General features: G+C 58.3%; 2 protein-coding genes across 3 annotated transcripts in view; one reads left to right on the forward strand and one right to left on the reverse strand.

The window, feature by feature from the left end:
- The window catches only part of RASGRF1 (Ras protein specific guanine nucleotide releasing factor 1), a 36,845-nt gene extending 36,469 nt beyond the window's left edge, over positions 1 to 376 (reverse strand). For both annotated transcript variants that reach the window (XM_069866588.1, XM_069866586.1), the window contains exon 1: positions 51 to 376. In XM_069866588.1, coding sequence (XP_069722689.1) covers positions 51 to 326 — 276 coding nt within the window. In that variant the 5' untranslated portion in view covers positions 327 to 376. The remainder of the gene's footprint in view (positions 1 to 50) is intronic.
- The window catches only part of ANKRD34C (ankyrin repeat domain 34C), a 202,875-nt gene that overhangs the window by 147,080 nt on the left and 32,854 nt on the right, over positions 1 to 22,941 (forward strand). The gene's annotated exons all lie outside the window — the stretch shown is intronic.

Consider the following 22,941-nt stretch of genomic DNA (forward strand, 5'->3'; position numbering starts at 1 on the left):
GGCAGGTCCCGGGAGCTGGGACGGGCCCTCCCAGCCCAGCCCGGCCCCACCTGCTTCTCGAGGGAGTCCTTGGCTGAGAGGGACGGCTTGGGGGACGGCGCCCGGTCGCAGACGCAGCCCTCGAGCAGGTAGAGCCCGGAGGGCCGCGAGCTGGAGTCGGTCTCGAAGTAGAAGAGCATGTTCTGCAGCAGGGCGAACCACTTGGTGTGCCATTTCGTGTTGTCGGAGCTCCGCTTGCTCAGGTAGCCCTTCCTGGCGCCGTCCTTCTTCGCCAGCAGCCCCAGGTAGGTGACGTGCCCGTCGTTGAGCCGCATCCCCTTCTGCATCGTGCCGGGCTCCGCCGGGGCTCCTCCTCACATGGTCCTGGCTCCCTCAGCGGCGGCAGCGGCGGCCGCAGCCCGCGGGCGGCCGGCGGCGGCTTCTCATGGCGCTGCCCGCCCCGCGGCTCCCGGCGCCGCGTCCCGGAGCCGCCGCTCCCGCGGGCGCCGCGGTCATGTGACGCCGCCGGCCGTCCGCGCGCGCCGGGCCCGAGCCGAGCGCCAGCCGAACCCGAGCCGAGCGCCGCCGAACCCAGCCGAACCCAGCCGAATGCAGCCGAACCCAGCCGAGCGCCAGCCGAACCGAGCCGAACCCAGCCGAACGCAGCCGAGCGCCGCCGAACCGAGCCGAACGCAGCCGAGCCGCCGGCTGCGGGGGCGGCCGCGCCGAGCTCTCCCGGGGCCGCCCCCCCCCCCCCCCCAAAAAAAAAATCTCGGGATGCAGGTTGCGGGGGCGACCGCCCCGCCCGCCGCTCCGCACCGGAGGGACCCCCGGCATGGCATCCCGGCCACGTGCCCCCCCCTCGCCCCCCAGCCCGTGGGATTCCCCCCAGGCACACAGCAACCCACCATGGGATGCCCGGGTAGGTGGGACACCCCCCTTCCCCCCAGCACAGGGGATCCCCACGGGGCGCACAGCACCCTCCGCTACACGGGATCCTCAGTAGATGGGACCCCCCTGGGCACACAGCACCCCCAGGTACATGGGATCTCTGTCATATGGGATCCCCAGCACATGGAACCCCCTTCGCACACAGGAGACCCCCCAGCACATGGGATCCCCCAACACAGAATCATAGAATCACAGAATCCCCAGGTTGGAAGAGACCCACTGGATCATCGAGTCCAACCATTCCCATCAGTCACTAACCCATGTCCCTCAGCACCTCGTCCACCCGTCCCTTAAACCCCTCCAGGGAAGGTGACTCAACCCCCTCCCTGGGCAGCCTCTGCCAGTGCCCAATGACCCTTTCCGTGAAGAATTTTTTCCTAATGTCCAGCCTAAACCTCCCCTGGTGGAGCTTGAGGCCATAGGATCCATGGCACACGGGATCCCCCCCAGCACATGGGATCCACCAGCACACGGGACCCCCAACCACAGCCAGAGCCCCAGGCCATGAAGCCCCCTGGGGCACCAGGGACTCCCCAGATGTCACCCAGGAGGGAGAAGAGGACCGGGTTTCTCTACTCATTTCCATTCATCTCAATCATAGAATCACTGAATCATGGAATGGTTTGGGTTGGAAGGGACCTCACAGCTCATCCAGTCCCACCCCTGCCATGGGCAGGGACACCTCCCACTGGATCAGGGGCTCCCAGCCCCATCCAGCCTGGCCTTGAACCCCTCCAGGGATGGGGCAGCCACCCCTGCTCTGGGCAACCTGGGCCAGGGCCTCCTCACCCTCACAGCAAAACATTTCTCCCTAAGATCTCACCTCAATCTCCCCTCTTTCAGCTCAAAACTGTTCCCCTTGCCCTGTCCCTGCACTCCCTGATCAAGATCACCCCATTCCCCACCTTCCCTGCAGCCCCTTTCAGTTCTGGAAGCTGCTCCAAGGTCTCCCCACAGCCTTCTCTTCTCAGGCTGAACAACTCCAGCCGATTCCCTTTCTCCATCCTGGCCTTGTGCTCTGTTTCAGGGCAAAACTGGGAAAACTGGGCACTGGGAGCAGCTGGAGCCCGTAGGGATATGGTGCTTCGCCACATCCCGGAGGTGCCCGCAGCCAGGAGCTGGGGTGGTCAGACACGGTGATGGGCACGCGTGAGGGCTGGGGTGGTCAGACACCATGGTGATGGGCACATGTGAGAGCTGGGGGGGTCAGACACCACGGCGATGGGCACATGTGAGAGCTGGGGGGTCAGACACCATGGTGATGGGCACATGTGAGAGCTGGGGGGTCAGACACCATGGTGATGGGCACATGTGAGAGCTGGGGGGTCAGACACCACGGCGATGGGCACATGTGAGAGCTGGGGGGTCAGACACCACGGCGATGGGCACATGTGAGAGCTGGGGCAGCTGTGAGGCAGTGCACAAGACCACACTGTCTAGGAAACCACTCCAACCCTAGCCCCAAACACGACCCAGCCCCTGCAGACAGGGAGGGCATCAGGAAAACCGTGATAATTAGCTTTGTTTCCACCGAAAAAACACTGGCAGATCTCCAAGGAATTCAGTGAGGTCGCAGGTTGCCATGGAAACAGGAGGGAACAGGCTGGAATTGGGAAGGGTGCTGGCATTTCCAGGATGGAACGGCTTGGCCTGGGTGTTTGCTGGGACTGGGATGTGTGCCCGTCGCTGCCCTGAGGGACGTGGCCCGAGCGCCCGCTGGGTGCCGGATCTCAGTCGTTTCAGCACCGCGGCCCCTGCTTGGGGTGGAAGATGGGTCAGAGTACGTGGCACAAGGTCCCCGTGACCGTCCTGTCCTGCCAGCCAAGCGCTGATCCAGAATAACCCCTGGAGAAGCTGAGACTCTCTCCATCCCTGCGGATTAGTCAGAGCCAAGCGGGCAGAGCTGGGCAGTGAGGGCCACGGCCACAGGGCTTCTCGCAGCTCCTCCTCAGCGGGAGAAAGCTCCAGGTTGTGCTTTGGTGGCACGGAGAGCCAGGCAGGACCTGCTGTGTAGGAAATATTGCCGCTGCACTAGGAAAGATCCGCTGTGGAAGCCTGCAGAATCTTGGATCAAAGAACCTGGAAGCCAGCACTGCCAGTAATTCCTGTGCTGGGCCAAGGTGGAAAAGCTGTTTCATGCCCTGGGAGCTGCTGAGAGTCGGCTGTGGAGCTGTGCCCGGGGGGACACAGTCTGCCCAGGGGAATGTGGTGTGTCCAGGGGGGATGCAGTGTGTCCGGGGATGCAGTGTGTCCAGGGATGCTGTGTGCCTGAGGTGGAGTCTGTTCCAGACGAGGCAGCGGGACTTTGGTCCCGGGATAGTGCTGGTTTATCTCACCCTCCCCTTAGGTGACACAGAAGGTAATGGAAAAAACAGCTGGCATTTTGCAAGGCTCGAGCAAATACGGAAACTTTGATTTGTAAAACAAAGAGAGGTTTATTTTTTGCATGTGACGTTTGCTGCGATCGATTCTGAGGTGTTTCCAGTGTGACCCTTCTGCTCTGGGATAGCAGAGGTGAAGCCATCGTCACTTCTCCCGGGCATTGCCGCACAGCCCCACGCTGCTGGCTGCCCTGGGACAGACAAGGGTTCACAGTATTCCCAAGTGTTTTAATTGCAGTGGGTTCTTCTACAGGTCCTCCAGGGGGAGGGCAGGGACAGGACAAGGGGAATGGTTTTGAGCTGAAAGAGGGGAGATTGAGGTGAGATCTTAGGCAGAAATGTTTTGCTGTGAGGGTGGGGAGGCCCTGGCCCAGGTTGCCCAGGGAAGCTGTGGCTGCCCCATCCCTGGAGGGGTCCAAGGCCAGGTTGGATGGGGCTTGGAGAAACCAGATCCAGTGGGAGGTGTCCCTGCCCATGGCAGGGGTGGGACTGGATGGGCTTTGAGGTCCCTTCCAACCCAGACCATCCTTTGATTCCATGATTCTATGATTCGATGATTCGATGATTTCCATGCCAAAATTATCAGCTGTGGAAAACAGCACTTGCTACTGTCAGCCTGGGCTTTGCCCTCTTGCGTTCGTGGGGCTCATGTTGGCTCAGGACGCGCAGGCTCCTTCGCACGCCAGTGGCTGCCTCACCAGTTCAGTTCCCATACAGCCTCCTCCTTCTTTCAAGCTCAGCTGGAAGAAACAGTTTGTCCCTCCGGAAACCCAGCTCCGGTGGGATGAAGAGGCCAGATGGCTGGTGGCTCGCGATCCGCAGCCGACAGCCTTGCTGAGCAGCATGGACGTTTCCCCATCGCCGTGTGCGAACATTCCTCGCAGAGCTGGCTCTTGGTACCCACAGGGCTGAAATGCCCTTGGGAAGAGCCTCGCGGGCCACCGCTTGCCTGGGGCTGGGGTCCCCTGCTCCCCCGGCTCCTGTGATGGTCAGACTGGCTGCCTGTCACCCTCGTGTCTCCTTTCCCTCGGGATTTCAGGGGGTCCCTGCGGCTGCCGCGCACAACTCGCTGGCTTCACTGCAGCCTGAGGATGCTGCTGCTAAACTTGTGCACGACAGGAAAAAAAAAAACAACTGCAGCCTTCCCGGCTCCCCACACGCTGTCAGGTAGTGTGGGCGCTGGTATTTATCGGTGGCTCCCCCAGCTCCCACTTTTCCTCTCCCGTAAAGGCCGGGCTTGGCTGCCACCCACAGAAGCAGCAGCAGCAGAGGAGGGCGAGCGGCGCGGCCGGAGGAGCCGGCGAGAGGTTGTACAGCTGGTGGCAAAGTCTGTGCCTTCACGCGGAGCTGCGAGTAAAATGGGCTTTTTTTTTTCAGGCATCAGACCAGGGCTGGGGCATCAACAGGGCAGGTGCTGATGTTTGTGTGATTGAAGCTGTTTATGTCATTCTGTCCTTCTGCTCCACTCTGGTGAGACCCCCACCTCTCTTCAGTTCTGGAATCATCAGCGCATGAGGGATGTGGAGCTGTCAGAGCGAGTGCAGAGGAGGCCACGGAGATGATCCGAGGGCTGGAGAACCTCCCGTATGAGGACAGGCTGGGAGACTCAGGGTTGTTCAGCCTGGAGAGGAGAAGGCTCCAAGGAGACCTTAGAGCAGCTTCCAGTGCTGAAAGGGGCTCCAGGAAAGCTGGGGAGGAGCTCTGGACCAGGGATTGCAGGGAGAGGATGAGGGGGAATTGTTTTGAGCTGAAAGAGGGGAGATTGAGGTGGGATCTTAGGGAGAAATGTTTTGCTGTGAGGGTGGGGAGGCCCTGGCCCAGGCTGCCCAGAGCAGGGGTGGCTGCCCCATCCCTGGAGGGGTTCAGGCCAGGCTGGATGGGGCTTGGAGCCCCTGATGCAGTGGGAGGTGTCCCTGCCCATGGCGGGGCTGGGACTGGGTGGGCTTTGAGGTCCCTTCCAACCCAAACCTTTCCGTGATTATATAAAAATTGCTGTGTTCAGTTTCTTCAGGTTGTGGCCCCTGACCAAGCTCCAGGACTGGGCACTCCTCTTCAATCTGTAAATGCACCACGCTTGGAAATAAACAATAGGATAAATGTGCATCTGCTGAGTAGTTTACGTGGGAAAAGCATCTTCTCCAGCCGTGTTATAAATCCCTTTCTGAAAGCAAATGGTTCTGGAAACCTACCAGGTACTTCATCTATTTTGAATGTTGCTAATTCAGTGGCTGGTGGAACCCAAAAACAAGCCCTGCAGGGAGAGGTTCTCCACAACCATGGCAGAGCAAAGCAGCCTCCTCCCTTTTTTGTGAGGCAACTCCTAACATTATGTAAAAATGCAAATAATGTCCGTATGAAGCTGCAGAGCCGTAAGTGCCCGGAGCGGAGCTCCAGCGAGGAATAACCCATTGCTCCTGGATGTGTGAATCACAGGCACAAGCCGTTTGGTTTACAAGCATTCGCAGCACGAGGTGCGCTCAGAGGCCGTAAGGGGCTGCGGCCAGGGCTGTGCCGCACGAGCGAGCTCGGTGCCAGGAGGGCGATCTGGGCGAACCGCGGTGATTTCCCTCCCCTCTCATCACCACTCAGAGGGTTTGCAGAACTGGAATGCCAGTAAGAGCTGCTTGTTGACCCCTCGGCTGAAGGAGCCCACGAGGGATTCACAAGTCGCTGCCCTTTTGGAGCTGAGGGAGAGCAGGGGAGCAGTGTCAGCGCTTTGTGTGTGCTAGGCAGGACAGGGACACGGAGACAGGAGCAGGGACAGGGAGATGGCACAGCCGAGGGGACACCCCTGGCCAGGGCACAGTGCCAGTGACGCGTGAGTCTCGCCGGGGAGCAGAGATCCTTCTCACAGAGTGGTCCCCACTGGTCACAGTCGCCTGGAGGAGTTGGGAGATGAGGGGAATGGCTTCAGGAGTTCTGTGATCCCCGAGCCTCCTGCTGTGACCTCTTCCTCCTGCTCCCAGGGTCTGCGTCCCTGGTTCCTTTCCTGAGCTGAGCCACTGAGGCTGCAGCTCTCCCTGGCCAAATCCCACCAGCCTGGGGCCCTCTCACCGCAGAGAAGAGCATGGTGTATGGTGTTCTGGCACCGGGGTAGCTCCTGAGCCTTGGGGACACTATGCTGGCACCCTAGAAGGCCCCATGGATGATCACAGGTGGGAGCTGGAGCTTGGCCAGAAGCAAGAAAGAAGCAGGGCTGGAGCCTGCAGCATGGGTGGGGGATAGAGCTGTGCTCCCAGCCCCACCGCCTGCCCGAGCCCTTCTCCAACCCTGTCCTGGGCATGGGGCAGGCAGCGAGCGCAGGCTGCGGGGCAGGCAGTGCCCTTCCCTGGCTGCCCGTCTGCCTCTCCCACCGCACTGCGAACCAGAGACTTCCCTCCTGCCCACACAAGACTGCTCCCGCTGCCAGGGACCTGCCTGCAGCTGGCGCCTGGGGTGGCAGCATCTTCTTGGAACTTGCTTGGCAGCCCGCGCAGGGAACAGGCTTTGTGCACGTGTCTCCCAGGGCGAAGACCTTGCATCAGCCAGGAGTCTGGAGTAACTTGCCGGAGGAGGGAATTTGAGCTGCTCCAGGAGGTGCTGTGTGTGGGGACTGGAGGAGCTGCATTCCCACCTCGAAGGGTTCTCCCATTGAGTGCACACAACAGAAATCCTTGGCGCAGGCTGGGCAGGGTGAGGAGCACCCGCTGGGTCCAGCGGGCTGCAGGATGAGTGCCACCAAGCACCTGGCCACCAGCATGGGTGTCCCTTTTCATCTCTTGAATCCTGCTTCCCCACCAACACCCAGCACGGGTGTCCCTTTTCATCTCTTGAGCCCTGCTTCCCCACCAGCGCTCGGCCACCAGCACCGGAGCCAAGCAGACAGAGAAGTGACATTTGAAGTGCTGTGGAGGAGAGGGCTGGATAAATCAAGGCTACTCACCAGCACCAAGATGCTGGGAGTTCATTAGGCTAATTTGTCACTTAGAACCAAACTCTCTGCACCGGGTGTCAGGCAAGGGCTGGCTGTGCCTGACCCCCAGGTGCCAGTGAGCCAGCCAGGCTGCAGAAATAATGGATTTGTTGACATTTTTTAAATTGAAAGCTTAAGGACTGTTATTATGCTGTGCGAAATTATTTCAGCAGCCCTTTGAGCCGCTAAGCTATTCTCTGGGAATGGCAGCGCCGGGGATGACAACGTGGTAATTTATGCCAGCAGCTCTTGCTCGCTCTTGAGCCCACAGAGAGGGCCGCTGGCGTAGCTCGCTCCTCGGCGTGCAGGGCTGGGCTGGAGCTTCTTCACCTGAGATACAGGGGAAAAAGAGCTTGCATGGGCCCTTCAAGTGCGGAGCAGCATGAGGCACCGCAGCGTTTTGTGTACTGGGGGCCTGTGTTTGCAGGGAGCAGCTCTGAGGGCAGCCTCCCCCAGCCCCTCCTGCCCCAGCAAGATGAAGCAGCCAGCGTGGAGAACTGCCCAGCCTGGAGAGGACACGTGGCTCCAGCCCAGGCAGAGCTCTGGGAATGATGGCTTGGCAGCAGGGATTGCAGTGCTACAGGTGTGTTGCTGGAGGGACAGATCGGGAGAGCAGAGCCTCTCCTCCCAGTGCTCAGGTCTGGTTTTGGGTGCTCCCACTCTTCCCAGGGCCCTCCTGCCACCGGCCGTGCTGGGATGCGCGGCCCCTTGGTGCTGCTGGGGGCTGGCGAGGTCTCTGACAACCAGGCTGCTGGGCCAACCGCCTCGTCTCCCAGCCCAAGAGCTCCTGGATTTGCTTTGTCCACAAATCATTTTGCCACCCTGGGAAGCTACAGCCTCTGTCGGGCAACCACGAGCAGCCCTGCACGGTACCCAGGTGACACGTGGCCAGGTGGCACAGGACCCACCACGTTCACTGGGGCCACCAAGATGCTGGGATGATCCCTGCCTGGTGCTTCCAAGCAGCCCTTCCGTGAACCACGGTCTCCGCAGGCCGAGCGTGCTACTTTCTGTTCTCTAATTAAACCAATATTGCATCTTACTAGCGAAGAACGAGCAAACAAACAATTAAAGGCTCGATGAGGTGTTAAATGTGGCACTGGCAGGAACAGCAAAGGTGCTGGGGAGAAGAGCCAGGCTGTGTCTGCTGTGGGGCAGCCCGAGAGAGCAGGGCTGGCGTGTGCCCACCTGTACGTGCCCACCTGTGGGTACGCGTGGAGAAAGCCACAGCCCGATGTGACCAACACCGAGAGCAGGTGGAGCTGTCCCGCTGGGGAGGCGATCAAGCAAGTTTCTGACAAACAGCATCCTCCTGGTCTCAGCAGGCTCACACACATCCCAAAATAAGCTATTTATAGCTATGTACTTAAAAGAACTTGCTTTTTTTTTTTCCCAAGTCAGTGCTTTCACAAAAGGCTGAAGAGGGCTCTGATCCATCCACCTGTGTCTCAAGAGCTCACTAGACCTTTACTCAGCAACACGAGGAGCAGATCTAGCCAAGTCTATTTTTGACATCCACCTGGATGCTTCCAAACCCTGAGCTCTGCTCTCTGAGCTGGGAGGAGGGCGAACAGCTGGGAGCAGAGTGCCCAGGCAGTCCTCACCTGGAGGGCTTGCGCTGCTCCGAGGCAGGGGAGCAGCCCGCAAGGAGAAGGCAGGTAAGCAGAGCCGAAGCGTCCCTCCTTGGGACGTGTCCAAAGGGAGAGCCACGGCTCGGAGCCCGCCCTTGGCCAGCTGAGCTCCAAGCCCCACGTGCGTGGAGGGTCAGCAGCCAGGACCGTGGAACTGGACGCCCAGCTGATCCCATCTGTGCAGCCAGACTGGGACAGGCAGTGCTCTGGGGCTGCTAGAAAACCTCTGGTGCGACCAACTTGGAAGGCAGCTCTGTTGCGAAACTGCTCTTGTTCAGACACTGGAAAACGAACCAGAGTTTCCATCCTTCCCCAGGCCCGGGACAGAGAAGCTGCGCTAATGCCACAGGAGATATTGGCAGCCAGGTGCCAGGGAGAAGCATGAGGACGGCAGCCCTGTGTGCGTGTGCGCCACTGCAGAAGGTCCTGCGCAAGGTGGCTGGATCACCTTGGACAACCCATCCTGGGGCTGGACACACCGTGTCCCGGTGTGTAATCCCCAGGGCCGGTGGGATTAGCCCAAGGGAGCTGCTGCAGGGGCTCTGGGAGCAGCTTGGCTCTCAGGAAGCTGCTGGCTCATGCCGTTGTATGCTTTAGCCCATGTCTAATTAAGAATTTAATAACTGAATACCTGGAAAAAATTAATTACTTATTTTTGTGGAGAAATCGCTTCTCCCTGCCTCTCTACCAGCAGATTTGGCAGATGACAAAGCACTCCTGCGGATGCTAACAGGCAATGGGTTAGGGAGATGCAGGAGCCTCTGGACTTGGTTTGAGTGGGTGAAACGAGCCCCGATAGCAGACAACACTATAAATATGCCAGGCGACGCGGGCGGCTGTGGGCAGGACACAGGTGTCATTGGCTAAACTGGTTCGTTCCCCCCTTTCTGCGTGGGAAACGCTCCGCAATTACGGACCGATCAGCCCCACGTTAGCTGCTTATGCGGGCAGGTGGGATTATCCGCACCAAGGGCACAGTGGGGATGCCTGAAGCCACTGCGTGATCCTCCCGCATCCCTCGCGGCACCGCGCTGCGTCCGGGGCTCCACAAACAGGAGCAGCATCCCGATGGCGCTGGTTGTCTGCTGTTTGCCAGGCAGTGCCCCACTTCCACCAGCATCGCGCACAAGCAGCCGGCCAGGATAATTACACCGCTGCGTGATTAGTGCTGCAAGAGGGCAGGGCTTTTCCGCAGCATCCCAGCCGCTCCCAGGGAAGGGAGCTGGATGAGTTCCCCCCTGCCCAGGTGGGCTGGAAGGACAGACTGTGCCTGACAGCAGGATGCTGGTGCGGGGGCACGAACGGCCCTGGGATGGAGAGATCCATACCCCCACGACACTGGCTCCCCCCTCAAAGCACTTCTCCACACATGCGGTGCAGGGGTCACGGATGGCTTGGTGAGAGGAGCCCGAGTCCTCGGGCACCCCAGGACAGCGGCTGCGGGAGCTGCGCCCTGCTGACCCTCGCTGGCTCTCGCCCAAGGCAGCGCTGCCGGTGCCGTACCTGTCTCTGCAATGCATCAGCGACACGCTGTGTCTGTTCCTCCTCTCCCAGGAGGGCACGCAGGATGGTTTGCGAGCCCAGCGATGCCGCAGCAGCCTCGGGGCCTGGCACCCGCCGCAGCACAGGGCTCGCTGTGCCCCGCAGCAGCTTGCAGGGTTGCTGCATCGGCCACGATAGGGACCACTCTTGCTGGCAGGGGTGCAGGGATTCACCACCATGCTGAGAAGAGGAATGTGAGTGTTTTCAGGATTCCCAGTGCAGGAATATGCCAGCCTCACCCTGGCCTGGAGGGAGGGAGAGACCCCACCTCCCAGCAGGCAGGACCCCAAGGTCGCAGCCCCAGCAGCGCGGATGGAGGCTCTGCCGCCCTTTCCCCACGAATCGGGTCGTTTCACTGCTCCCCTTTCCTGGAAGAGAAACGACCCCAAACACCTCTCCATCATTCAGGAGCTTAATTAGCTGGTTACCCACCAGATGGAGAGCAGAAACCCTTTCTGTGCCCTAGCTCACCTTTCTAAGGAGAAAGTGCTGCATCAGGCTTCCAGCCTCATTACCTGCCTGTCACTAGCACGAGGACCTTGGCATTTCAGCTCTGGCGAAGCCCAATGGTTTCCCAGCTCCCATGCCCTGCACCAGCAATCCCACTCACCTACCCGAGGGCCACGCGGGACTCGAGCCTGTCCACGGAGACTTGATCCACAGCGCCCTGCAGGGCCCTTGCCACTTCTTTTAGCTGGGGTAAGGTTTTACATGTTGGGAAGGTCCTCACAAAGTTGCAGAGGGGTTTTTTTGGCTCACTTGTGGACATCGGGACCCTCTCCATTTGTCTTGCGTTTGCATGGGGGGGGTTAGGTACACGTACATCACGCTCCTCACCTCGCAGGGAGGGTGCACAGGAGGCAGGGTGGTCCAAGGTCCCATGGGAAGTCACGGGCAGGGTGAGGAGAGGCCCTGAAGCTCTCTGTCCTCACAGGATGGCACCCACAGCCGCATTAAGGGACAGCAGGCCACTAGAGCTGCCCCGAGAGCCACAGCAAAGCGACCCAAAACCTTCCCAAGAGCTCAAAGAGGAGAAAGTGTCGAGGTTTGGCACACGCTGCTCAGTTCCACATCACAATGGGATTTGCTGTAACAGATTCCCATCAGTCACAGAAGAGTGACAGGTTTATTTCTAATCAGATTAAGCATCTGCTGCTGACGGAGCACATCGCCGCACAGCCCGGGCAGACTTTCCAGCGAACAGCACCCAGAGGTAAACATAGCAGCAAAATACCAGGGAAGGCAGTGGCTGAGCTCAGCTGGCTCATGAGTAGGTTTTAAGATCATTTTAAGGCAGATGTGAGTGTCCCATCAGGGCTCGGCTGACAGTGGGTTCGCCCCGGCCCCGCTCCAGGCAGGCTGCTGGGCTGGCACCACCGCGGGGGCAGATGCCGGGCTCCGTTGGGTGTTTTCATGTTGGTTAGAGAAACACAGAAAACATTTGCTAATGCAGGGAGATTCCTCTGGATAAGGCAAATTAATCAGATGTGATTCATTCTTGTGCTTTCTCTGCAGGACAGAGGCAGATCGGGGGATTAGCGAGCTGGACGGGAACGCTGCGGTCACGCGGATCCGAGCTGCCCAAGGGCTCTCCCACCTCCAGTTGGGCAGGAGCGGCCGAGCTGCAGCACTCGGGGCTGATCCAAGCGTTGCTGGCAGCAGAGAATCAATTACAGTCCTGTTCACTTGTCCTAATGAATCCAGAATTGGCCAGGAGATACTTAGGGGAAAAGGGAGCTGATGCCGCCAGGCGTCCCCTCTGCTCCCCCTGGAGAGGCAGAAGCCTTTGGGCTTTCCAGCAGCTGGGTACATTTTCTAGATGACACTCTCCGAGCTGGCTGCCCAGTGCTGCTGCGATGCCCATCACTTACCGTAGCCCCGTCTTCAGCCGAGATGGGTGGCAGCACCTTGAGGCACGCTGGGTCCCGTGCCACCTCAGCACTGCTCAGGGCTAGCACAGCTCTCACCTCTCTTAATTAAGAGGGTGTCTAATGAGTCTTAACATTTTTCTCCAGCCAGTTATTCAAAATCTCCTCAGGTTTCATTGACCCATCTTAACCCCCATGGCTGCTTTATTTTCTCCACCACACACGGCATCAATCCTCCTACACTCACGCACCCCAATCCTTGAGCACCCAGAAACACCCAGGGATGGTGCCTCGTGGCCCCACAGTAGATTCTGAACAAGGCCAAAAAGTTAACTCAAGTAAATATGCTTGAAAAGTGCTTTTAGTGACAAAGTTTCTGCTGTCTTGGGCCAAGGACACTGTAGAATCTGAATGCACTTGGATACCCAGCACTGTAGAGGAAGCCACCTGGCAGAGCCGGATGCCACGCTACTTTGTCCTGCTGGGATGCTGCAGCACATCTCTGCAGGCGGGGTGAGGATGCACAGGGTCCAGCATGCACCACAGTCACTCACAGCCTCCCAAAATCCACTCTCTCCAACGCGCCTTGCAGCCCCTATTGCTGCATGCTCAGGCTCAAAGAGAAACAGAACCTTTTTTCCTCCATCACTGCTGCACCTATAGCTCACAAAAATTAAAGGCTGCCTTTTTTGTGGCAGGTGAAAACCAGTGATGAAAATCCCCATGAATTCTTCATCAAGCCGCCTGCTTTCCCATAGATTTTCTGTCACCAGGAGAGCATTTCCAGCGGCGGATGGTGCCTGGAAACCAGGACCGCAGGGGAACTCAAATCAATTGCATCTGAAAGAGAGGGAATTTTCTACTGAATCCCACTGCTCCCAAAGGCGTTTTCCACATGGGAGCTCTGGTGGCAGCTGGAGCGGTGGTTTTCCCCCAGGACACAGAGCAAGGGGTCAGGGACCAGGACTGGAGCACCTCACCATGGGCTCCTCAGCACCTTCGCCGCCCAGCGGAGCAGCATGCGCAGAAGACACAGGGTGAGGACGAGCAGCAACTGGATGAAAACACAAGAAAGCTGAAGGTACAAAACGCTTTTGGAGCTATGGGGACACCAGAGACCTTGCAAGCAGATGGGCCATTGGCCAGGAGAGTTTGGAGAGAAGATCCTCCAAGGGGCTGAGGTGTCTTCTCTTTTTCTAGCCGGGTCCAAAGCCACCTTCTCCACAGCCCCGAGAGGGCTGTTCCCTCCCTGGCACGTTGAGATGCTGGCTCTTGGCTCAGGAGGGGCCACCCCATCCCTGCCCCTCGCCGGCCTCGTGTCCCTTTCACAAGGTCCTTGCATTCCTCTCGCTGAAGGAGACCCAGCACGGAGGGAAGAGGTTCTCTCTCTAGGATAAGGCCTGAAAACCAGCATCCTTATTACCTCACGTCTGCCTGAGCAACTGTTGAATCATATGGCAAGCTGGCATTTAAAACAGTCAAATTCCTCTTTTTAGCAAAAATACTGCTCGGTGCTAAGAAGAGAGGGCTGAAGGGGGGGCTCTCGCTGCCTCCGCTACTGAACAGACAGGCACAACGAAGGCTCCTTGCAGGGGCACAAGGCAGAGGATGAGGGATAGAGAGGGCCCAGTGCAAGAGCAATCCCAACGAGACCATTGGGATGGCCAGGACGCTGGGAGAGCTCCATCCCGCCCCAGAGGTGGGGCCCCCATGAAACCCAGCCTGGAGCTGGGGAGGATGGACCAGAGGCAGCTCCCATGCTGGGGATTCTCTTTCCCACGATCATGCCAGAGGCTGCTTAACAAGTCGCAAAACCGCAGACCCAGCCAGCAGAACCCCCTGCCCAGGAGGGCTGCTGCGGTGGAGGCTGCAGCGTCTCAGACCCAGCTGTGGGCTCAGGGCTGTTTGTCACCATCCCAGCCTCACCGTGACCAAAGGTTTTGCCAATGGTCGTAGAATAACAGAAGGGTTTAAGTTGAAAGGGACCTTCAAGATCATCCAGTTCCAACCACCCTCTAGGTGAGGCTCCTCAAGGCCCCTCCAACCTGGCCTTGAACACCTCCAGGGATGGGGCAGCCACAACACCCCTGGGCAACCTGGGCCAAGGACTCCTCACCCTCATCGTGCAGAATTTCCTCCCTATGTCTAGTCTAAATCTTCCCCTCTACAATTTAAAGCGATTCCCCTTGTCCTATCACTCCATACCTTTGTAAAACGTCCCTCTCCAGCTTTCTTGTAGCCCCTTCAGGTACTGGAATTGGAGCCTTCTCTTCTCCAGGCTGAACAACCCCAACTCTCTCAGCCAGTCCTTGTATGGGAGGTGCTCCAGCCCTTGGATCATCCTTGTAGCCTCCTCTGGACCCATTCCAACAGCTCCATTTCCTTCTTATGTTGAGGATTCCAGAACTGGACACAGTACACCGGATTGGATGGGGCTTGGAGCCCCTGATCCAGTGGGAGGTGTCCTTGCCCGTGGCAGGAGGTGGAACTGGATGGGCTTTAAGGATCTTTCCAACCCAAACCATTCCATGATTCTGTGCCACCAGCTCTGGGCAGGTGCTGGCGTAGCAGGTAGCACATCTCAGCCTTACCCAGCAGGAGCATCCTCTGCAGGCACACACGGTGCCACGGTTCCCGGCTCGGTGAGGCTGCATTAGGAGATGGGAAGCAGGGAGCACTTTGGAGAGAAAGTCACTCTTCAACCTGTTTGCCTTGTGTCCACAGCTGAAGTCAGAGCTATAGAGAGATACCCATGAGCATCACCAGTGCTTGGCCTGGATGGTCCCTGCACAGCCCCACAGACACAAACCAAGCACCGTTTTCCCTCTTTATTTCTGAAAATTACCCAAAAACCTCCACCGCAGCTGCCTGCTCATTTTGTGTTACTCAGTGCACCTGGTAGCCAGTAGCTAATGAGGGCTAATTAGCTCCAGTTGCCCCCTGGGTCTCCCCAAGGTCCTCTGGGAGCTGTTTGCCCCCCTGCCCCTGGGTCTTTCCAGCCTCGCGCTGCCCCGGGTGCTCCCCGCTCCCTCCACACCTGCTGTGCTGCTGCTGGGGTGGCTCAGAGTGCATTCACCTCTGGGAGTTTGGGACTTTCTAAAGGCTTGGAACTCATGGTGGAAAGCCAGCTCAGCCCTGCTCCATCTCCTTGGGCTCTTGGCTCGTCATGTCCACAGACTCATTAACCTGAGACCCTGGAGGGGTTCAAAAACTGTGTAGACATGGCACTTGAGGACGTGGTTTGATAGGCACGGTGAGGTTGGGCTGAAGGTTGGAGCCCCAACAGGGCGGCGTGGCAGAGGTCCAGGGTGCCCACCGCATCCCTCCCACCACATCCCTCCCACCACATCCCTCCCACTGCATCCCTTCCATCGCATCCCTTCCACCACATCCCTTCCACCACATCCCTTCAGCTCTCTAAGCGTTTATACGACAGCTTCTCATCTCCTCAGGGGAAGGTTTTCTGTGCACGCACATGGCAGTGCTTCAGAGATTATTATTTAGTACAAGAATTAATTCTAAAAAGCCAAATGTCAAACAGTCTCTTAAATTTTCACATTCCATGTGGTTTTAGGTGTTCGGAACAGTGATACAATGACTGCACACACCCCCGTCGCTGGGGGATCCGGGCGAGAAACAAAGCAGGCGTGTGGGTATCCAAGAGCTCCCCCCGAGCCTGGAACCACACCGGCAAGCCAGATTTCTGCTATTTCAAAGCCAATTTTATTATTAAAGCAGTGATTTTTTTTTTCTTTTTCTGAGCTGGTCTGCTCATAATGGTATGAAACCAGAAAAAGCAGAAATTCCTGCGCTGAGAAACAGCAGGAAAAATACAGTATAAAGGCATAAGGTTTTGCCTGGCAGTGAAATAAGTGAGTTCCAAATGTCAAGCCTGCTGAGTTTTGCTGCATTCGAAGGAGCCTTTCCAAGCTGACTGAGATGTCATAAATGTTGGATTTTGTCTCCCTGTTCCAACTGACTTCAGTAAATGGCAAAAAATGCCAATGAGATAAAGCAATTGGCAGCATCGGCTGCACAAATAAATACGCTTGTCATCATTTGAGGGTTTTTTTCCATTTTCTAAGCTAAAAATCCACTGGATGCCAAATGCCACCCATTGGCCTGGTGTCCGTGTGTACACACAGTTAGGAGGAACCATAGGACTGGAGCAGGACTGCGTGAGGTGTCAATGCGACCTCTGCGTTTCTGCACCTTGGCTGATGAAAATGCGCTTCAGACCCAAACGGACTGGCCAGGAGTCGAGCCAAAGCAATATCTGCTGGGAATCTGCTCCACAGCAAGAGCAGGGTCGCAGGGGGCTGAGCCGGGCACAGCCCCTGGCCTGGGATCACCAGGACGGCTCCCACTGGCCCATCTGACCCACACGAGCTGCTCTCCAGGACACCCAGCGGTGCCGCAGCCCCAACACGCAGGGACGCAGCCGCCACGGGGATCGGTGCGTGGTGGGTTGGAGAGCCCAAAGACGTCGCAAAGACGCGGCATCACTTGCAAAAGCAATAATATATTTAGCTTGTCTCCACCACAAAAAGGCTGCCACCGAACCTGAGCGGCGGTTTGGATCGTGTCTCCATTTGCTAATTTAACAGAGCCCTGTCAGAGCCGTTTCTCTCCGGCTGCTGCCTGTTGGCGTGGAAGCTTGTTAGCAAGTTGTCAGAGCAGATATCGCTGGCAAATCTGAATAACAGATCAGGTGTCGATTGCTGTGGAGCTGTTTGTTTGGGGGATGGATTTAGAAATTCAGCTGAAAGAGAAGGAGCCGGGTCTGTAATCAGAGTTGTACAGTGTCGGCTCTCCGTGAGGTTTCTGCAATTACAGCACATAATTTGATAAATCTGCTCCTGCTTTAATAGTTACGTGGAATACATTCACCCAGGGGAACTCTGTTCCAAAGCCGGGGATTGCTCCTGGATCCCTGCTGGTTGCTCAGTTAGAAAACAACTGGAAAACCTCGGAGGCGAAGAGCCAGGGCTCAGGCTGTGGCGGCGTTGGCAGGGGATGGCGCGACAGAGCGGTGCACGGCTGAGGGCTGCTGGGTCACGGCTCTGTCCCCAACACGCAGGGAGCAGAGCTCAGCAAGCGCCTCTTTGTGCTGCCGAGGGGTCCGAAGGGGACTCACTGAGGAGTCCGAGGCACAGAGCTCCCAGGATGGGAGCCACCACCTGTGCCAGGGCAACCTCCCCTGCAACACGGGGGGACGGTGGGAGGTGACGGAGGGGGGTCTGATGGCAGCGTGGGCACCAGCGATGGGACAGGAGTGTGGGGACGGTGGGGGTGCAGCCCTTTGCCTGGGCTGGGGGGACACGGCGAGATGCCGAGACTGCAGATCACAGAAGCGATGCAAGGGGATGCTTCTCCCATGGGTGGTAGAAACCAAATTGTCCGGCGCAGGGTCTGGGATGGACGAGAGCTGCGTGATCGCAGGGACTGATGTTCCTCAGGGCAAGCACAACACGCGGGAGCATCCCTGCTCCTCTTCAGAGATTTGCAGCCTCCGGCTCTGTCCTGCCGCAAGCAGAGGTGCAGAAGAGACCTGGGTGGGAGGGCAGGAGGCCCCCAGCCCCATTCCCTCCAGCCCCAACACCCCATCTCAGACCCACACAGCCCCCCAGGATGGGTACAGCCCAAGGGACAGATCCTCTCTTCCCGAGGAGCAGCACAAGCCGTCGCGGGACTTGGCTCGAAGTCAGAGCGATATGATTCAGCGCGGTAACATTTCCCAGGGCCTCGTGGAGCTGGGCACGTGGGCGGGAGGGAGCTGGCAGCTGCCTGCGCTGGGGAGGAGAGCCCGGCGGAGAAGATGTGCTGAGGGAATGGAGAGGACAAGCTCAGTCCAGGGGGCTCCAACTGGAGCAGGAGCCCAACCAGGTCACCTGCAGTGAGCTCCGACCCCGGCCAGCTCGGCATTGCCAGCGCGGAGCCCTGGTGCGGCCGGCTCGCGGGCTGCTCCTGCTCCTCAGAGAAAGGGCCCCGAGCTGGAGGAAACCCCAACCCCAGGGTGGGCCAAGGGCTGCTGCGAGGCCACCAGCCACTTCCCACACCCACAGCATCCCATGGGAAAGCAGCTCTCGCCTCCTCCCCAGGGCGCTGCCGTGCCCGCTGCAGCCTCCGCAGGTTGTGTGCACGGCAGGAATACATACAGCAAGCCATGAGCACTCTGCCAGGGGCTAAACGGAGAGCACAGCCCGCAGGGCGCACTCGCTGCCAGCGTCGACAGCAGCAGAGCAGGAGGCAGACAGGGCGATGCTCGGGGTGGGAACTGGAAACGCAACAGCCCGCGGGCATGAGGCGAACCAGGGGCTGCTCCTTGGGTCCCAGGTGTCCAGAAGCAGAAAAATTAAATTAAATTAAGTTAAATTAAATTAAATTAAATTAAATTAAATTATATCAATTTTCAAGCCACCTTGGTGATGAAACATTAGATGTGGAACCTGCGCATGTGGACCCTCTGCTCTACTCTGGTGAGATCCCACCTGGAGCCCTGTGTTCAGTTCTGGAGCCTCAGCACAGGAAGGACACGGAGCTGTTGGAGCGAGTCCAGGGGAGGCCACGGAGATGATCCAAGGGCTGGAGCACCTCCTCTATGAGGACTGAGAGAGTTGGGGTTGTTCAGCCTGGAGAAGAGAAGGCTGCGGGGAGACCTTGGAGCAGCTTCCAGTGCTGAAAGGGGCTCCGGGAAAGCTGGGGAGGGGCTCTTGATCAGGGGGTGCAGGGACAGGATGAGGGGGAATGATTTTGAGCTGAAAGAGGGGAGATTGAGATGAGATCTTGGGAAGAAATGTTTTGCTGTGAGGGTGGGAAGGCCCTGGCCCATGTTGCTCAGAGAAGATGCGGACATCCCATCCCTGGAGGTGTTCAAGGCCAGGCTGGATGGGGCTTGGAGCCCCTGATCCAGTGGGAAGTGTCCCTGACCATGGCTGGGGGGACACTGGATGGGCTTTGAGGTCCCTACCAGCCCAAACCATTCCATGATTCTATCACCTCTGCTCCTCTTTGCAGCTTTGCAACACAAGTGGTGAATGTAAAACCACAACAACAAAAAAAAAAGCCTGATCTAATTAGCAGCCTTTAGCTACAGCAATGAATTAGCAAAAAAAACCCGAAAGTGGGTTTAATTAAAACTGTTGCTGGAAGAGAATTTTGATTAACTGATGTAATGCATTAAAACTGCAAATCCCAGAAGCTTAAGTGACAGATAAAATAGCACAAATGGTTTACAAATTAATTTACTTTTTTTGAAAACAAGCATGCTGCATATTATTAAAAATTAATTAACCAGAGAGGGGACATCTCGCAGCGAGGGTACACCAGTGCGGGCTGGTGCGTGTGTTGGTGGTTGGTCACTGCAGCCGCAGATCCAAGATGTGTTTGTGCTGCAGGGGAGCTGCAGGAGCTGGTGGGCATCCAGGAGAGCCAGAGGGGACGGAGAGGCTGAGCAGCCCAGTAGGGAGAAAAACACCCCCAGGAAGGATCACAGCTCCCATGGGTTGTGGCACAACATTAGCACCCAGCTGGGCAGGGCAGCTCCAGCTTTGCACCCGGGAAGGGGGATTTGGGAGTGCAGCATCCCTGCCTGCTGTGTCCCTGACCCACTGCATCCCTGCCCCACAGCATCCCTGCCCCACAGCATCCCTGCCCCACTGCATCCCTGCCTGCTGTGTCCCTGCCCTGCTGCATCCCTGCCCCACTGCATCCCTGTCTCACTCCATCCCTGTCCCACTGCACCCCTGCAGTGGCAGCAGCAGGACAAGGACCCTCAGACAGGGAGCCTTGGGAGCTGCTTCCCTACCCGTGTGCCCTCATGGCAGAGGCAGCAGGGGCGTGGGCAGGCCTGGCATCCCCAGCAGACCCCGCACCTCCAAAACCCAGCACTGTTAGGGTGACTTTGCTCCCCAGGGGCCAGGATGGGGAGGGGGGTGCTGTGCTCTGCTCCCCACAGGGAGCTCCAAGCAGGAGCCACGCGACCCAGGGATGCAGTCGAAATGCTGTCGAGAGCAGCAGCGTCACACCAAAATGTTTATCGACACCATCCTCTATTTTTATTTTTTTAATTCCCCTCGTTTGACCCATTTTGCTGATGTTTCCATGCCCGGTTGCCATGGCGACTCACGTTTGCCTCCCAGCTGCTGCGTGGATCCTGTTCTCCGGCGCGCGGGCGATGGGCCCTGGTAACCAAGAACGGCGGCAGGGTCCAGCCTGGCACAGGGACCCCCAGCCCCCCGGGGCTGCTGAGCATGCAGCTGCCCACCCATCCCTGCCCCTGGCACCACAAAATGCCACCGAGCTCCCAGCAGGGGCTTGGCTGCAGGGGCTGCTCCTCCGCCACGAGCTCTCCGCAGGCAGCGATCTTGGATACAGCTCTGCCACCTTCTCCGGCGCTGTCTTCATCACTGGAAATCACATTTTGCTCCTTCCCTGCCGGCTGCCGTGTTCCCAGCGTGGAGCTGACACAAACCAAGCTGAGAACATGCGTCTGCACCTTCACACGATGCCTCAGCATCACGGGAAGCAGAGCTCAGCACCAACACGACCCCCTTCCCCGCACTGCTTTCCTACTCTCACCCAAGTGTGTCCCCCCACGTTAATGGCTCACAAAGGCCCCATCGCGTTCCTGCCAGCGATCCCTGGCAGCCTAGTTGGATGAGCAATCGCTTTCCTCCTCCAGATGCTTTCCCAGCCTTTTTGCCCCCTGAGGATCCAGCGCTGGTGCTGGGGAAGCATCCCTGCCCTCCGTGCCTGTCCCGAGAAGAGCACGGAGATGGTGCACTGGGGTGTTGTGTTCCCATCGCACCTGAGCACGTGACAAACCGCAGGCAGAGCAGATCCTGCACCCCATCGGCTGCATGTTGAGGATCTGAGGACAGTGGAAGGCTGTTGTCCAAGACACCGGACTGAGCCTGTTAGCAGAGCAGGGGTTCACGCTTGCTGCTCCTCCCAGGTCATCAGGTACAACGTGTCATAGCTGGGGTCTCGGCCCTTCCAGGAGCACTGCATCTTCAGATAATCCTCTTGGATTGAAAAGAATTTGCAGCCCCCAGGATCGTGCGTCTGGTTATGATGCTGGGCGATGAGGAGGCTTTGCTCTTCAACTGCAGATTTCCACACATGGGCTCTAAGTCCCGCTTTTTGCAGCCTTGGGGAGCTGCGGGGGCCCCTCCTCACATGTCCTGTGGTGAGGGAGTCTGAGAAAGACACTGACAGCAAGAGCTTTGAGGGGTAGGAGCCCCCAGGATAATGGCCCCAGGAGGGGCAGACAGGGCTGGGACAGCATCTCCTCAACCTGCCTTTGCCTGGCTCTTCCTTAGCTCCCACAAGGATGGGATCCCAGCTGGGCTGGACCAGCACCCTGCATTCCCAGGCTCCTCATTCTACCTTCGGAGCCCACTGCTGGGTGCAAGAGCCAAAGGCTACACACAAAACCCATGCTGGGAAACACTTGTTGCCTCAGGTTTAGTGGAACCACGGGGAAGCAGCAACAGACCCTGGAGACCGTGAGCCTCGTTGGTGCGGTCTCAGCTCAACCCTTCGCTCTCTGGCACAAACCAACCAGCCCAGAGCCAGCCCTGCAGGCTGCAGCCGCACCGCTGCACCCCGATTCTGGAGCATCCACCAGGGGATGTCACAGAGGGAGGGCAGGGATGAGATCCCACTGGCACATGGGGAGCAGGCAACCGGCGGCCCCCAGCGCGGCTGCGGGGTGACCTGGGGAGGGCTCGTCCGGCGTGAGAAACGCGCTTTGATTTAGCAGGAGCTGAGTGGCAATTCCAGCTGGCTGATCTCATCTTATTGCAGATTACATTAGACGTTCCCAGGAAGATGGGCTGTCAGATCTCATCTCATTAGGCATTCCTGGTGTGCTTTCCGCACCCCCTGCCACAGCAGCCGTCTCTGGCAGCGTACACAGGGTGCCAGGGCAGCCCAGCCCGCTGAAGAGCCACAAAGGCTGCTGTGAAGGGGTTAACGCATCCCAAAGTGGGGGAAGCTCCATCCCCAAAGCCACCCCTGCTCTTCTCTGGGCTCCCACCCCTGGCTCCGTCCAGCAACCACCTGTTATTTAGCCAGGAGATGCAGACATTATGGTCACCCACAGCCTCTCCAGGTGACACTGCGGTGCTACCTCAGCCTGCAGCCAGCTGCCGTGTCCCACTGGCAGCACAACAGCTGAAGTGCTGTGGTTAGGGGAGGCAGAGGAGTGTGAGCACAGATGGAGAGCAAGAGCTGGAGCCAAGCTGCTGCAGAAAGCCACTTTTTGCCGTGTACACAATTGCTTAAGGAGCCCTCGAGCCACAGCCGCACGTGTCCAGCATCTCTCAGGTCACTGGAAAACTCCTGCACTCCCCAACCAAGTGCTGATTAACCCATAGCCAAAGCGGGCAGAGAGCACAGCCCTGTGCATGCCGGATCCCTGCTCTGACACAGGGGACTCGCTGTTTGCCTTTGGCACAACCCTTCAGTAAAGGCCAACTGAGCCCTGCAAGCTGTGGTGCTAAACCTGGCTCCTGTTTCCCCTCACCCCTGCTCGAAAGTCAGCTTGGATGCAGCCAGTGCCAGCCCCGTGTGGGAGGGAGAGGTGCCACAGCCACATCCCCTGGGATGTAGGCGCCGGTAACGCAAGCAGC

Source organism: Phaenicophaeus curvirostris, chromosome 12, assembly GCF_032191515.1.
Source record: "Phaenicophaeus curvirostris isolate KB17595 chromosome 12, BPBGC_Pcur_1.0, whole genome shotgun sequence".
Taxonomy (NCBI): Eukaryota; Metazoa; Chordata; class Aves; order Cuculiformes; family Cuculidae; genus Phaenicophaeus; species Phaenicophaeus curvirostris.